Source organism: Tursiops truncatus, chromosome 4 (assembly GCF_011762595.2).
Source record: "Tursiops truncatus isolate mTurTru1 chromosome 4, mTurTru1.mat.Y, whole genome shotgun sequence".
Lineage (NCBI taxonomy): Eukaryota > Metazoa > Chordata > Mammalia > Artiodactyla > Delphinidae > Tursiops > Tursiops truncatus.
Window position 1 is genome coordinate 78,843,136 of NC_047037.1, and position 17,191 is coordinate 78,860,326.

At 42.5% G+C, this 17,191-nt stretch overlaps 1 protein-coding gene across 1 annotated transcript in view; it reads right to left on the reverse strand.

Moving 5' to 3' along the window:
* The window catches only part of ARHGAP31 (Rho GTPase activating protein 31), a 112,756-nt gene that overhangs the window by 28,981 nt on the left and 66,584 nt on the right, over nt 1-17,191 (reverse strand). Inside the window, exons 4-6 of the mRNA XM_033855813.2 lie at nt 7,937-8,019; nt 6,644-6,751; nt 5,243-5,385 (exon numbers count right to left, since the gene is read on the reverse strand). Of these exons, the coding sequence (XP_033711704.1) occupies nt 5,243-5,385; nt 6,644-6,751; nt 7,937-8,019 (334 nt within the window). The remainder of the gene's footprint in view (nt 1-5,242; nt 5,386-6,643; nt 6,752-7,936; nt 8,020-17,191) is intronic.

The following is a 17,191-nucleotide window of genomic DNA, read 5'->3' on the forward strand; positions in this document are numbered from 1 at the left end:
GCTCCAGGGGAATTGAAGGTTGGAGCCTCGACTTTCCTGAAATTACCTAGCCTTGTATCTCTGCAGTAGAAAGACATTTTATGGCTATGCTATTCCCTAAGAGATAAGTGGCTTTTTATTCACTACCTAATCATCTTCAAGTGTATGCAAGCCAATTCTTGTACGTTTTTTTAAAGAATGGAAGTGATGATGACAGATCAATGGTGTCCACGATTATCTCTTTTCTCCAAGTCAATTTTTTTTTTTTTTTCAAACTGGGGCAATCTTGTACCCCCTGTCTCCAGCCAGGGACATTTGGCAATGTCTGGAGACATTTTTAGTTGTCACAGGTGTGTGGGGGAATGCTACTGGCGCCTAACAGGTAGAGGCTAGGGATGCGGCTAAACATCCTACGATACACAGGACAGCCCCTCGACAAGAATTATCCAGTGCTAAATGTCAACAGGGCCAAGGCTGAGAAACTCTGATCTAAGTAAAAACGAAGAGGTCTAAGTTTGCCTCTACTTAGTATTTTGGCAACCTTGCCAGTTTTCTGTAACTTCGGAAGGGGTAAAGAGACTCAAGGGTAATTTGGACCAATTGACACTAAGAAATCACTTTTGGTATAGGACTCAGCTAATTTTCAGAAAGCACCTCGATAGCACTATTTCTCTTTGCAGAGCATGACCCTCTCTGAGTGAAATAAAACCACTGACAAAAGGCCTTGCAGACAATGGGACTGTATGTGACTCTGGGGCGTTTCCAAGGAGGAGAGAGTGGCCGTCATTCAGCAGGACTACAATTAGATAAATCTGTGATCCTAAAGATTTTTCAGCGAAGTTTCCAACTTTAACCCAGTTTTCCCACTGAATCCAAAGGAGATTAAAAATATTTAAATTTAATTGACTCAATATCTGTTCATAGATCCTAGATTATTTATGACTTTTTTAAACTTAATTATTTATTTACTTAAAACATTAAATCATTCTGGGAGCAACTGGAACAACAAGAAAAACATAAAGTGCAGGATCAGGAAACCTAGCACCCACCTCTTGCCATGGTTCCAGGCTCCAGTATCCTAAGGCCTACTCATCATTTCTGCTTAGAGGTTCGATAGGCATCTCCAGCTTTACATCTCCTAACAGAGCTTGTGATTTTTGCTCCTTATCTCGAAACTGGTACCTCCTCCCATCCTCTCCAAATCGGTAAATAGCACCATGGATCACCCAGTTGTGTAAGCCAAACCTGGAGCAGGTATTTTTCATTGATTCCTGTCTTTGATGTACCCCTTCTCCCCCACATCCAGCCTATAAGCAAGTCCTGAAACTCCACCTCCAAAATATATCCTGAATCCAGCCACTTCCCTCCTTTCCACTGCTAACATGCACAGACAGTCCCCAACTTCAACAGTGGTTCAACTTACAATTTTTCGGCTTTAGGATGGTGTGAAAGCAATATGCATTCAGTAGAAACCGTACTTTGAATTTTGATCTTTTATCAGGCTACTGATTCTGTACAATACTCTCTTGTGATGCCTCAGCTCCCAGTCAATCACGCAATCACAAGGGTAAACAAGCAGTAAACTTATAACCATTCTGTTTTTCACTTTCAGTACAGTATTCAATAAATGACATGAGCTCGTCAACACTTTATTATAAAATAGGCCTTGTGTTAGATGATTTTGCCCAACTGTAGGCAGGCGCAAGTGTTCTGAGCATATTTAAGGTAGGCTAGGCTAAGCTATGATGTTCAGTAGGGTAGGTGTATCTATAAAAATATACAGTAAAATTTTTTCAATGTATACTCCCACTGTATACACATATATATAGTTGTAAGTTATACATATATACCACTGTATTTGTTTTATGTGTAATAGAAAACATACAACATCATAGAAATTACAAAGTATACAATAAAATCGATGGAAAAGAATTCTAATAGTTTCTTCCAACACCCATACTTTGGTCTTTGGCGTCCCCTGGGTGGGGCACCCCACTTTGGAGACTGCATTTCTGTAGCTACACGGGCTGACTTTCTGCCACGCGATGAGCTCCTTTCCACCTCAGAGCATTTACACTCCCTGTTCTCTGTGTTTGGAACATTCATCCCCCAGATCCTCAAATGACTGGTTTCTTTTGTCATTCAAGTCTCAGTTCAAAGATCACTTCCTCAGAGGCCATGTCCACTCTGTACCAAAATTATACCCCCAAGTCATTGACCATCGCATTATCCTGCTGTACTTTCTTCCTGGCATTTATTGTCTTTGAAGTGATAATGTATTTATCTGTAAACTTATTTATTGTTTGTCTTTGCAGCCAGACTATAGCTCTACGCAGGGCAGCGGCTTTGCCGTTTTCGATACCGTCCCCAGTGTCTGGAACAGTGTCTTGCACATTGGAGGCGCCCAATGCTACATACTTATGTTTTAATAAACCTTGGCATATCACAATCTCTCTGGCCTCACTGCTCTCATCTGTTAATTAAAGGTGTTGGATTCTATGACTTTTAAAATCTTTCCAATTTGAAGTAGAACCCTATTTCTAAATCTCAAATTCCAGAGCGTATGACTTATTCCATTTTGTGTAAATATTAAGTATGGTACCAAAGTCAATAAGAATTCATAACGAGAACATTTAAATGAAATGCACTGAATAATAATTATTGGAGACAATCAAGAGTTAAAGCCTCAAGAGGAAATTGGATTTCAATATGCAGGACAAAAGCTGATTAAGGCAACGGTCATAAAAAGAACAGGCATTTCCAGGTTGGAATTAGGAACATCCTTAACACTAACAGTCATGAATGGAATCTGCTGTCAAGAAGAACATCTCCCAAGAGTCATTAATTCTCCGCAATGGTTTATTTATCTGTTTAACTATTTTTTCCTCTCAGAGTCAGCACAAGGTAAGGAAAGAGCACAGGCTGGAAGATTTAGGTTCAGTGTTCAGTCCTACCAGATACTAAGCTTTTCTGGTTCTCTGGTTTCATGTATAAAAGAGGGTTGATAACTTTATGATGGTTGTTGTGATAAGACCATGAGATGATATATGTGGAGCGCCTGCCATGGTTCCCGGCACAGAATAAGTCCCCAATAAATAATTGGTTGACTCAAAAGGATGAATGAATGAAAGTGTATTATTTCTCCTTTACTTTCAAAAAGGATTTATATAGCTTACAATAAAAAATACATCCGTAATGTGCGAGTTAAAATAAAGATAAAAGAAACGTCAGCCATTCCTAAGTATATAGCCAAGAGAATTGAAAACATATGTTCACACGAACACTTGTACATGACCTCACAGCAGCATCATAATAACCAAAAAGTAGAAACAACCCATATGTCCATCAACTGATGAATGTATAAATAAAACGTGGTACAGCCATACAACAGAATATCATTCGGCCATAAAAAACAGAAATACCGATACATGAGAACATATGCTAAGTGAAAGAAATCAGTCACAGAAGACCACATATTGTGTGATTCCACTTATATGAAATATGCAGAAGAGGCAAAATCCACAGAAACAGAAAGTAGATTAATGGCTGCCAGAGTCTGGTGGGAAGACAAGATGTGGAGTGACTACTTAACGGGTGTGGGGTTTCTTTTTGGCGTGATGAGAATGTTCTGGAATTAGATACTGGTGATGGTTGCACAATTCTGTGAATACACTAAAAACCACTGAATTGTACACTTTAAAATGATTAAAGTGGTGAATTTTATGGTATGTGAATTTTAAAAGAAAGATCATAAACCACATGGAGGACAGGATGGGGGTGGGAACCATTACACCAGAAATCAAAATTTGATATTAATTGCAATTGATTACTTTGATGGTTATACTTGATTTTCCCAAGGATATTAGCCAAAGTAGAAAAGAATGCTTTGATCAGCTAATACAAATATTTTGCAGATACAGCTCTCATACACCACTGGTTCTCCAAGTGTGGGCCCTGACCACCAGCAGCAGCTCCATCACCTGGAAACTTGTTAGAAACACAGATTTTCGGCAGCACTCCAGACATGCTGAATCAGAAATTCTGGGGATGAGATCCAGTAATCTGTGTTTCAATAAGCCCTCCCAGTTATGTGACGTATGCTAATGTTGGAAAATCACCCTCACACAAATGGTAGTTAACAGGCTTATTGATCAGCTGGATTTTTGAGTTTTACAAATTAGGCTCATATGAGTTCAATCAGCATAAACCAATCCCAGTGCATTCCTAGGGTTAATTATGTTATTATGAGACTACAGGACTGAAACATCATATCTTGCATCTCATCACACCCAGCGTGAAATAGCTATATTTTTCTTGTATATAGTGGGTTTCAATGCTGGCTAGTCTCTGCATACATGCGCCCACACACTCATTGCTGTGTGCCTAGTGCCCTATGCAGGGCAGAACAAAGTAAGCACTCAAGAAGTGCTTGAGAAAAAGACAGATATTATACGATACCACTTATATGTGGAGTCTAAAAAATAGTACAAATGAACTTATTTACAAAACAGAAACAGACTCACAGACATAGAAAACAAACTTATGGTTACCAAAGGGGAAGGAGAGGAGGGATAAATTGGGAGTATGGGATTAACAGATACACACTACCATATGTAAAATAAACAAGGATTTACTGTATGGCACAGGGAACTATATTCAATATCTTGTAATAAACTATAATGGTTTATATATATATATATATATATATATATATACACACACACACATACATAACATACACACACTTCGCTGTACACCTGAAACTAACACAATATTGTAAATCAATTATAGTTCAATTATTTTAAAAAAATGCTTGCAAAGAGAAGGCATTCTGAATATATATGTGAGTATGAATAGGATGCCTCTTAATTCACTTAGGACTTCTGAAATATCATACTGAAAGTAAAGATGAAATCTAATAGTCAGCAGAATATTGCCAGTGTCTCTAGCTAATAACTGGAAGAGTTTAAGAACTCACTAAAAGCAACAGAAGGTATTCCAGTTCACCACACCACATTCATGGGGATAGGCCATGTATGCAACTGATCAGAAACATGCTAGAGCCACACGCATACATACCACACTTTTGTTGCACAGGCACACATGTATGTATGCACGATCCCCAAACACACGCAGTGTAGTCAGCACACACACACAGTTGACACTGAGAGCTAGATCTCAGCCCACTCTAACTTATTCTTGGGCCCCATGCCTAAGGCAAAGAACGGTGATTGGTAGGGTGTATGCCAGAAGGAGCCATTACCATCGTTCTCCAGAGACCCGGGTGCACCGTTGTTAAAGATTTGATCCACATGATTCAGTATGAATTCAATCACCACCTGCTGGACCCGAACTGCAAGGAAGGCTGCATCTCCATTGCAACCAGTGGCTTCAATTTCTTTGGACCTGAACCGTGGAAGAAACACATTCAGTGAATGAGTCTGCCCCACCCCATGAAGCATAAGGGGGAGCCAGTGGGCCTTTTGTACAAGCCCCCGTTCCTAAATGTATAGTTTGTTAATTTGTATTACTTCAACTATTTAAGATCAATTAAAGGTACTCTCCAAACAAACTGAACAAATTCGAAACAGTTACCAGGTATTATACCTTGCAAAACTGTAAACACTATATTAGTGAATATATAGGAATTGATTGTTTTCTTTATAGGATCTTCTTCCACCTCCACACAATTGTTCTAAGGGCAGGTCATCATTTATGAAGTCATATGAAGCAGTTGATTCAGGTTATAGACAGCTAGGACCCCACCAAAACCAACAAAAGCAAAGGAAGCCCCAAAGACCCAGAAAGGCCTTTTCAGGAAATTATAACATACAGACCCATAACACTGGCCACATCCTGGTAATAGCCAGAAGATACCTCTGGGTTCCAGAGTTTCCATGGTTAGCAGGAAAGGGCTATTAAAAATCACATTTGGGGGCTTCCCTGGTGGCGCAGTGGTTGAGAGTCCGCCTACCGATGCAGAGGACGCGGGTTCGTGCCCCGGTCTGGGAAGATCCCACATGCTGTGGAGCGGCTGGGCCCGTGAGCCATGGCCGCTGAGCTCGTGCGTCCGGAGCCTGTGCTCCACAACGGGAGAGGCCACAACAGTGAGAGGCCCGCGTACAGCAAAAAATAAAAATAAAATAAAATAAAATAAAATAAAATTACATTTGGGCTTCCCTGGTGGCACAGTGGTTAAGAATCCGCCTGCCAACGCAGGGGATATGGGTTCGAGCCCTGGTCCAGGAAGATCCCACATGCCGCAGAGCAACTAAGCCCGTGCGCCACAACTACTGAGCCTGCGCTCTAGAGTCCGTGAGCCACAACTACTGAGCCCGCATGCCACAACTACTGAAATCCGTGCAGCTAGAGCCCGTGCTCTGCAACAAGAGAAAACACCGCAGTGAGAAGTCCGTGCACCGCAACGAAGAGTAGCCCCTGCTCACTGCGACTAGAGAAAGCCCACGCGCAGCAACGAAGACCCAGTGCGGCCAAAAATAAAATAAATTTATTTTTTAAAAAATCACCTTTAATTCCCACGTGCGACAACCACTTAGCCAAAGGTTTGTCTACAAGGGGCTTCGGTTTTGAAGAGTCCAGTCTTTGTTTGAATTGGGGGCTGCCTTGAGCTCACTGGGGTAGTGAGGTGAGGGGTGGTGGTTACCTGAGGAGGTTTGGAGCCCACACCAGGGCCAGGTTCCTGGCATGCATGTTTGTCTTGCTGCTGAAGGAGGCGATGTGGGCCAGGTGTCGAATCAGGTATTCCAAGGTCCTGTAACAGTTCATTTTTTAAAAAGCAAAGTAAGAAACTTTGGAGCCTGTGTGAAGCCTGAATCTCGAGATAATTTCTAAAGTTTGAGTTTAAGAGACTCTAAAATATTTCTATCTATCTCATGAATTTTGGAGGACTATCAGGAAGATATCAAGATAGATGGAAGCAATTTTCTTAGCCTCAGGAATACTGGCTGTGGGTGGGGAAGAGGTGGGTTTGACAGAAGTCAGCTGAGGCCCTTGGAGCACCAGCCAGAGACAGACTAGGGGACTCACGTCACTGGGAGCCTGTGCCTCCTTTCACCCAGGGCAGCACTGCCTCATACTGTCTTGAAACTGGGCCCCATCTCAGCTTTTATTGTAATTCTCACAACTACAGGTACCTGGCACTTGTTAGGGAGCTCATTTGATGGATGAATAACATCTGTTATTGCTGGGAAGCCCTTATACCACATCAAAACCTGCCCCCCTGGTAAAAGCTGGGCAGGCTTAGGGAGCAATGGGAAAGGCGGTAGGATTAGGGGCTAAATTGTGAGAATGAAATGAAAGGATGAAATGATGGAGGGGATGGTACTGATGAGCATACAGACAGAACAGTCAGCCAAACGCTCAAGAGCAACAGTCAAACCCTGTTTAAGAACCATCTTGGTGGGGCTTCCCTGGTGGCGCAGTGGTTGAGAGTCTGCCTGCCGATGCAGGGGACACGGGTTCGTGCCCCGGTCCGGGAAGATCCCACATGCCGCAGAGCGGCTGGGCCCATGAGCCATGGCCGCTGAGCCTGCGCGTCCAGAGCCTGCGCTCCGCAACGTGAGAGGCCACAACAGTGAGAGGCCCGCGTACCGCGAAAAATAAAAAAGAACCATCTTGGTTTCCATAGATTTGGTTGTGCTATGAACCTTGGTAAGAACCTAGACTATCTCTGTGAGGCTGGCTTCTGTGATCAGAATGATTCTTGTGGAACTCTGAGGGGTGCTCTGAAAGTAACTTAGACATGGGCTGTCCCTTCCCACCAGTGTCTCTGGTCAGGCACCAACTCACTCTGATAAAAGTGACCTGTTCTCTCCCCTCAACCTGCCCTGGGAAAGCCACTGTCCACTGAATTTGTTCCCTTTTATGATGCTAGCCTGCATCTATGGTATTACATCACATCGAGAGGCTGTGAATTGCTTTTACCAAGGATTCTTACCTGTAATGGGATGGGGGGAGCTCCTGGATAACATTCTGGATTCGGGCCAGTTGGCCTTCTTCTGGGCAATTGGACACCGCCTCCTGCAGAGAGGAAATGAAGCAGTCCAGTGAGTGCTCGGGAAGGGGGACACCCACCTGTGTCTGCAGGTTTTATTTAGGCTTCTGGTACTCCAGCCTCCCAGCCATGCCTAGAGATTGTCCTTCCAGGAGGCATGCTTTTCTAGAAAAAACAAACCACCTAAAATCTCTGAGGGTTCATGATGGGAGGTGTCTAACAATGTGGGCACACAGGGTCTCTGTGCATCCTCAGATGTTTGGTAGGTATCTGGTAAAAAAGGTGTAGAATCTTGGGTGTGTCCCGTGTGGCAGAGAGAGTCACAGAGACACTGGGAGAGAGAAACAGAGACAGGGAGACAGAGTGAGATGGAGATGAGAGGTTGGCTCCCTGTTTACTCAGCCAGCTATCTTTTTGGGTGCAAACAGCCACTCCCCACCTAGCCTGAGACTATCCCTTGACCCGGCTGCCTGTCATTGATGCCAGGAAGCAGGAACGACGTGAAGCCGTGCCTTCTCAGCAGGATAAGAGCTTTGCCCCTGAGACCTGGTGGCCTTGTCCGGACTTGCTCTCTGGTTGTTTCCGGCATGGGTATTTGGTTCCCTGCTCAGCCCAGGCCCTCAAGGAGAGGCTGGGGCTTCAGTAAAGGCAGTGCGGTCACAGTCCTGCCCGGGGCTCCTGCACAACACAGGTGTCCCTCGGCAGAGTCCCTTGTGTCCCGTCCTGAGACTCTGTCCTGCCTGTGCTCAGGCTCAAGGGCCCCTCCCAGTGCAGTGGCTGAGTGCTCAAGACTGACAGCATGGGAGCCATACCTAAGTTCAAGGTCAGTGGTAATTACATCTTTTTTTTTTTTTTTTACCGAGGTATAGTTTACATATATTAAAAATGTACAAATCTTCTGCTACAGCTCCCTGAGTCCTTTCATATGCATAATAGCTATGTCATCCCACTCAGGTCAAGAGATACTTGAAAAGTGGCTCCTAAGCTCACTTCAATCCTCGGGATCCTGAATTCACAGGCATACGTGACTTACACAGTTTCGTATTTCCTCACAGTGCTGGAAACTTGCTTTGCATTTATATATAATGAAAAGTATAATCAGAAAATATATTCTCTAATTTGAAGATCCTAACTGTGGTGTGGTTTTCTTACGCTGTTCGGTCATTCACTGTCATTTCTTGCTTGAATGTAAAGGCTGAAGTTCAAACCCTCAGTAATGAGAATTTGGGGGCACAGAAAAGTGGAAGGAAATGAACTTTATGGGGCACCTTCTGTTTGCTGGACCCTATCCTAGGCCACACTTGCTGTGTCTGTTCCGGTCTCACTTGGAGGAGGACTCCAACACGCTCCCCCAACCCAGACCTTCCAACCCGCCTCGCTTGTCTCCATTTCTTCCCACAGCACTTGCCATCATTACTCATACATATAATGTACTTATTTATTAGGCTTATTGCTTGTTGTCTGTCTTCCTTGCTAGATGTAAGGTCCGTAAGTGCAGGGATGTGATGAGTCCCAGTGCCTAGAACGCACCTGCCACACAGCAGGCGCTCCCTGTCGATCTGTTGGACTACCCGTGCTCCATTTCCCTAAGTGGGACATCATGCCAGAGCTTTGACCACCAAGTTGTTTTTGTTTGACTTTTTCACTTAATTGAAGTAAAGCATCCACAGAAGCTAACAATTTTCAAAGGCAATCAAAAATTTCTATGTGGGAAAACTAGATTTCATTTCCTAATCAGAAATGGGGAGAAATGCGGGGCTGGGAGGGTCACAATCACAGGTGTCTCAATCTTCTGGTGGGTTTGCAAGCCTGAGAATGGAGCCGGCATAAGCATGATCTCTGTGGCAATCCTTGCTTTTTGAGACGTGCAGGATGTAGAGGGTGAGGACAAGCACGGGGCCTGGAGTAAACACCTGACGCCTCTGCCCTCTTCCTGGGAGCTGTCATTTAGAAAACAGATTTGTGGAGAAGACCCTGATTCCCAAGACAGGGAGGACCTCATAAAGTAAGTGAGGGGAGAGAGCTCAGGGGAAGGAGGGGCAGAGGAATGCGGCTGTGGATCCTCCCACATTCTATCCTGCAAATGGGGAGGAGAGGTAGGCCTCTCTTCCTCTCTCGGCAAAGTTGGGATGAGCTTTGCAAAGCTTTGCACACACACCCTTCCCAAGCCTCCCCCTCTTCCCCCCACTTCCTAAAAATGTGTCTGGGGAAAAAAATGTGTAGGTCAATTCAACAGCCCTCATGGAAAGTTCCTTTAATACTTTAGGAAGATGTTAGTCACCTTTGTTCTGAGAGGCTGGGCGGGCTCACCCCTGATGCCTGCAGGTCCCATTTGGGACTGGTGTTCATTTCACTATTTATAGCCTCTCCCTATCACACCCCAATCCCATTTGGAATCTCTCTAGATCTTTGTTTTTCTCCCAGAGGGTCTGCTCACTGCAAAGCTATTTTTTGATCTCTTTGTTTTCACCCATTAGGAGAGCAGAATCCATCAGTGGGGAACTGAGGGAAAGGAGTTGAAATTTTGCCCACCCCAATTTTTTGCCTGAAAGAGAATTTCACTCAACATTAGCCAAGCCAACCTTGCTAACAGCTAAACCTTAAAAGATCTAGGCTGACTCTGTGACTATTTGTTCGCTTCCAATCAGTATCCCTAAGACCAGCTTCCTGCCCTTGGAGGACTCTAGCGAAGGCTGGACTCCAGTCCCCTCTGGCGGGGCCCAGGCTCTACTTTCTTCTGCTTACCTGAATACCACCTCTACGCCTGCCGCCCGGGGAAGGCCCATCACCAGGGGGGACAAACAACCCGTGGCTGTCCCTTCCAACTGCGCCCAGCCGCAACTCAGTTTTTACCCTTTATTTTGTATTAATTATTTAAAAATTATTATAAAGCCACCTTTATTATTTTTAATTATTTTAAGCCGTTAGGTTAAAAAGTAATTCATGCACATGATTTTAAAAATGCAAAGCGGGCTTCCCTGGTGGCGCAGTGGTTGAGAGTCCGCCTGCCGATGCAGGGGACATGGGTTCGTGCCCCGGTCCGGAAAGATCCCACGTGCCACGGAGCGGCTGGGCCTGTGAACCATGGCCGCTGAGCCTGCGTGTCTGGAGCCTGTGCTCCGCAGCAAGAGAGGCCCGTGTACCGCAAAAAAAAAAAAAAAAAGCAAAGCAAAGCATTCAAAGGAATACACAGAAGAAAGTTAGTCTGACTTCCAACTGCAGACCCTCAGTCTCCAGAGACAACCACTGTTCTCTTCCAGACAGTCATTATACCTACCTGTCTTTGTCACACCCATGGCAGCAAGCACAACTATGTGACCTGGCCCATCTGCAAATTCCCGGTCTCCCATCATTTCCTCCTTGCCTGCTCCCTATGGGCCAAGCTGGCCTCCATATATTCCCTCAAGCAAGCTCGGCATGTCCTCGACTAGGGCCTTTGCACCTGCTGTTTCTTCTCGGCACCCTCTTCCACCAGATATTTGCACAATTTGTTCCCTCACTTCATCCTTGTCTCTGTTTAAATATCACCTCATAGACAGACCTTTGATTATCCTACCAAAAATAGCAGTCCCCATCATTCTCTGCCCTGTACTCTGCATTAGCTGGCTTCGTACTGCTTATCAACAGTTCAGATTATAGAGCTATGCTTTAAATTCATTCATCATCTATCTCCTTCATTAAAATGTAAGTTTCACGAGAGGAAGGATTTTCTCTGTCTTGCTTACCATTAAACCCCCAGCACCTGGAACTGTGCCTGCCTGGTATACACAGCAGGTGTTCAACAGACATTCGTTACATGAAATGAGTAAGTGAATCAGTCCGTCTTTTGCTTTGCATTTGAAAATGCCAGAAAGTCTCATTTTGGCCACACTTCCAGGACAGTACCATCGAGAACCAAACCTCCTGAGTGAGGAGCACCAGGTTTGCTGAGACAATTCCCCTCAACTTTGGGCTCCTGGCAGGGTGACCAATCAGCAGAGTTTGCCTGAGATTGAGGAGTTTCCTGGGACACAGGACTTTTCAGAGTTAAAAGTAGGGGAGTCCCTGGCAACCCAGGACAGTTGGCTGCTGCCCCATTGGCAGCTATCTTGAGCTCACAGCCAGTCAGCCTCTGCCTGATGCCACACACCAGTGGTCCACCCCCAGTGACACTTCAGATGACATGTGTGGGTCAAGCAACCTGCCAGCAAATGCTTACTAGGTAACAGTCACAACATTCTCCAGTAGCTGGAGAGCAGGGAAAGGAAGCACAATAATGAATAAAATAAATACAGCTTCTGTCCTCAGGAAGCTTACAGTTCAATGAAGGAGACTGATACACAAAGACGTAATTTCAATATAAAATTTAATGCCTCTCTAAACTGCCTTCTCTAAAAATCCTGAAGCAGCAACTTTTCTCTATCTTGGGTGTAACAATTTTAGCTAAATCAATCTGACCCAAATTGAGTTTTTCCTAAAATGAACTTTTCTTCTGATAAAAATAAAATGTAGTGTAGTAGGTTGAAGAGTTGCTTCCAAAGATATCAGATCCTAATCTCTAGAACCTGTAAATGTTACCTTATTTGGAAAAAGAGTCTTTGCAGGTGTGATTAAGTTAAGGCTTTTGAGATCAGGAGATTCTCGCGGATTATCCAGGTGGGCCCTAAATCCAGTCACAGGTATCCTTTAAAGAGGGAAGCAGAAGGAGATTTGACACAGACAGGAGAAGGCAGTGTGACCACGGAGGCAAAGATGGGAGTGAGCCACAAGCCCAGGCATGCCGGCAGCCACCAGAAGCTGGAGGAGGCAAGGAACAGGTTTCCCCCTCGAGTCTCTGTAAGGACCATGGCCCTGCTGACACCTTGACTTCAGCCCAGTGAAACTGATTTCAGACTTCTGCACTCTGGAACTGTGAGAGAAGAACTTTCTGTTGTTTAAGCCACCAAGCCTGTGGTAATTTGTTACAGCAGCCTCATGAAACTAATACATGTGCTGGAAGGAAATAAAAAGCACCTGCTATCCTACCACCCAGACATAACGACTATTAACCTACTCACATGTGAAGTATTAAAAGAAGCAATGGGTCCGGGCTCCCCAGCACCAAATATGAACACTGGCATCATTTCCTATTTAGTTGCCTATACTGCTTTTTTCCATTTAACTTTATATTATGGACAGCAAATAGTCTTCAGAAATATGACTTTTCACAGCTACACAGGATTGAAAACAATAGATTTATTATCATTTATTTAACCCATCCCTTAGTGTTAGACGTGTAGATACTCCCCAGTTTTGTTATTGTAATATGGCAGTGAAATATTTGTAAATCAATTATTTGTGTGCGCATCTGATTATTATCTTAGAATGGAGTCCTAGAACAGAGTTACTGTATTAAAAAATATGAGCATTTTAGGACTCTTGATAGTAATTTCAAATGACTTTCTGCAATGTCCAGCCAATTGACACTTGCAATAGAAAACTATGAAAGAGCCAGTGTCACCACAGGCTAGGCAGCATGAAATACTAACATTTAAAAAATGTTTCTTTAATATGCAAATATATTTTTCTAATACATTTATATTTTTTAAGTTGGTTTTTATTTATTTTTAATTAATTAATTAATTTACTGGCTGCGAGGCTTGTGGAATCTTAGTTCCCCGGCCAGGGATTGAATCTGGGGCCTCGGCACTGAGAGAGCAGAGTCCTAACCCTTGGACTGCCAGGGAATTCCCCATTTATACTTTTTAAATAATTATATTTCTTCTATGAATTGTCTGTTGAGGTTCTTTGCTCATTTGTTTTTCAGGGTGTTACCTGTTTATTTTTTATTGATAGGTAGGAGTTTTATATAATTAAAAATATTAATCTCCTGCCATCTTTATTGTAAATGTTTTCCATAGTCATTTGCCTTTTAATTTTGTTAATGTATTTTTTTTTTTTTTTGCGGTACGCGAGCCTCTCACTGTTGTGGCCTCTCCCGTTGCGGAGCACAGGCTCCAGACGCGCAGGCCCAGCGGCCATGGCTCACGAGCCCAGCCACTTCGCAGCATGTGGGATCTTCCCGGACCGGGGCACGAACCCGTGTCCCCTGCATCGGCGGGCAGACTCCTAACCACTGCGCCACCAGGGAAGCCCTTGTTAATGAATTTTTAAATTTATTTATTTTATTATTTTTGGCTGCGTTGGGTCTTGGTTGCTGCACGTGGGCGGCATGTGGGATCTTCCTGGACCAGGACTCGAACCCCTGTCCCCTGCATTGGCAGGCGGATTCTTAACCACCGCACCACCAGGGGAAGCCCTATTAATGTATTTTTAAATAGAGAAAACAATAATCTATATGTAGTTTAGTTTGTTAAATTTGTCTTTGGTGATTTTCTTTTTCCTTTGCTTTTATTCTTAGAAAGCCCTTCTCCACCCTGAAATTCGTTAAATGGTAAGAATGTAACTTGACTTCTCCCCTTTCCCAACACTTAGCCAATTTTCCTAACATTGTTTATTGAATTTTTCCTTCACCAGTTTGGGATGTTTTCCTTATTTCATATTAAATTATTTAATACCTGAGCCTATTTAAGAGCTGTTAAATCTATTTTGAAAATAGTGTGGTAGTTCTGAGACAGAATGTTAAATCTTTACTTCCATTTACTAGCTGTACAAACCCAGGCAAAAGTCACTCGGAGCCTCAATTTACTCATCTATAAAAGAGGCAATAAAACCTGCTTCACAGAGTTATTTGAGGATTGAATGAAATAATATTTGTAATAAGCTTATCATATTGTAAGCACTCAATAAGTGGCAGATATCATAATTATTATTATTCTATTAATATTTTTCTAATTCTGTTATATTCCATTGAAATGTTATTCTACTTCAGCTGTGCAAGTGAGTTTAAATAAATCATTGTAAGAATGCGTGACAATGTGATAGAGCTGTTCCCATGTCCCTGTAGAAGGTTTGCTTATATTTTCATAATTCGTCACTGTGATCAAAGCAATCTAATCAATGATAAATTTTTCTACATAGTTAACATCACTAGGTCCTACGTATGTAGAACTCAGTTGTCACAACAAAACATTTTTATTTTATTCCTTACTGTCACTAAACTATGTTTAAATACAATGTTAAGTTTTCTTGAGATTTGACGACCAGCGGACAATAACATTGCTTTGGTATTTTTTGTCGCTGTGGGAGATAGAATGATTAGCAATGTCAGGGAACACAAGTGGGGAGAGATCAGCATGGGTTTTCTTCTGAGCCTCTAAACAAGATCTAAGAAGAAACTTGTATTTCTCAAGTCTCTAGACAAGAATTCCTATCTACCCCCATCTATCATAGAATGAAATTTAGTTAAATTAGACTCACTCAGTTAGTTAACGTGATGATATTGTTGTCTTATTCAAGGATGAAACTGTATAGTGATAAGAAGACTAAAACTATGCAGAAAACAAACAAGAAAGTCTTACGCACAAATTAAAAGAACAGTAAGATATATTTTTGGTTGACTGAGATTGTCAAACAGTTTAACAAATTGAAAATACTCAGTGTTGGCAAGGCTGCAGGAAAAAGAACATTCTTGTCTCTCTACAGAACCATTTGGCAACGTGTGACAAAATTTTAAATAAGCACTTTTTACTCGGTAAATCTTCTTCTGTGATATTTTTCATAAGGATATAAACAGACAAAAGTATAAAGATATATGTACAAAAATATACTATATTTTAGTATATACAACATTATATCACTATATATACAACATTATATCACTATAATGTTGTTTATAAAAAGCAAAATGTTAAGAAACAAAAAGTCCTGGGACTTCCCTGGCAGTCCAGTGATTAAGACTTCCACTGCAGGGGGCGTGGGTTTGATCCCTGGTTGGGGAACTAAAATCTTGCATGCTGCATGGTGCGGCCCAAAATAAAAAAAAAAAAAAAAAGAAGAAGAAAGAAAGAAACAAAAAGTCTAAATGCCCATCAGTAGGAAACTGGTTTAAGAAATCATCGGGTGTATGAGAGAATACACTGTAAAAAGAGTGCCTCTCTGTATTTGTTACCATGGAAAGATGGTCACATTGTTGAATTAGCACCATTCCAAAACAGCAATATGTAGTATTGAGGAACAAAAGTTGGGAGAAAGAATGGGAGAGACAGAGAGAGAGAGAAAGACAGAGAGATCTGTAAGGATGTCTCCTGAAATGTTAATAGAAAATATGCCTAGGACGTGAGATTTCAGGTGATTTATACTTTCTCCTTTATATTCTTCTGGATTGCTTTAATTTTTACAATAAAAATTTAGTTTGGTTTAGAAAAACAGAACACAACAAAAACACTATGCAAAGAGTAAAAGAATGAAGGAAATAACCCTGTGTTAATCGTAGTTGTCTCTGGTCTTTAAGAAGAGAGACCAAGGTTTCCTTTCTACTTTCCCCCATTTTCCAAATTGTCTTTTATTGAGGATGATTATTTTTATTGAGTATTATATATCATGATGATGATGATAATCTGACAGACACACAAGACCCACAACCTTTTCTCCTGGTTCCAGGAAAGACTCCTCTGTTGTTGGAGGGTCAAAGGCTGCCGTTATTAATGACTTAGCCATGCAGAGTGGAGGCTCATTTGCCTTCTGCCTTAGAGCTCAAGGTCCTCTTAAATCTTTAAGAGTCCCCTCAGCTGGTTTATGCTGGCTTTTCAAGTGGTCAACATTTATGCCCACTTTTGTTTGTTTGTATGTTTTGACCTAATATTTTTTTAATTAAAAAATTAATGGGGGGCTTCCCTGGTGGCACAGTGGTTAAGAATCTGCCTGCCAATGCAGGGGACATGGGTTCAAGCCCTGGTCCGGGAAGATCCCACATGCTGGGGAGCAACTAAGCCCGTGCACCTCAACTACTAAGCCTGTGCTCTAGAGCCCGTGCTCCGCAACAAGAGAAGCCACCGCAATAAGCCCACGCACCGCAACGAAGAGTAGCCCCTGCTCACCACAACTAAGGAAAGCCCGCACGCAGCAACAAAGACCCAATGCAGCAAAAGATAAATAAATAAATATATTTATTTTTAAAAAAATAATGTATTTTTAGTGGATAAGATTTTGAAAGTTAAAGTATAAAGAAGCAGGGAAAACTATCTATAATCCCATCATTGAAATAAATAGCTATTAATCTTGTGAACATCTTTCTTTTTAATCATGTCTTAATATACAACTGTGTACCTGCTTTTTCCA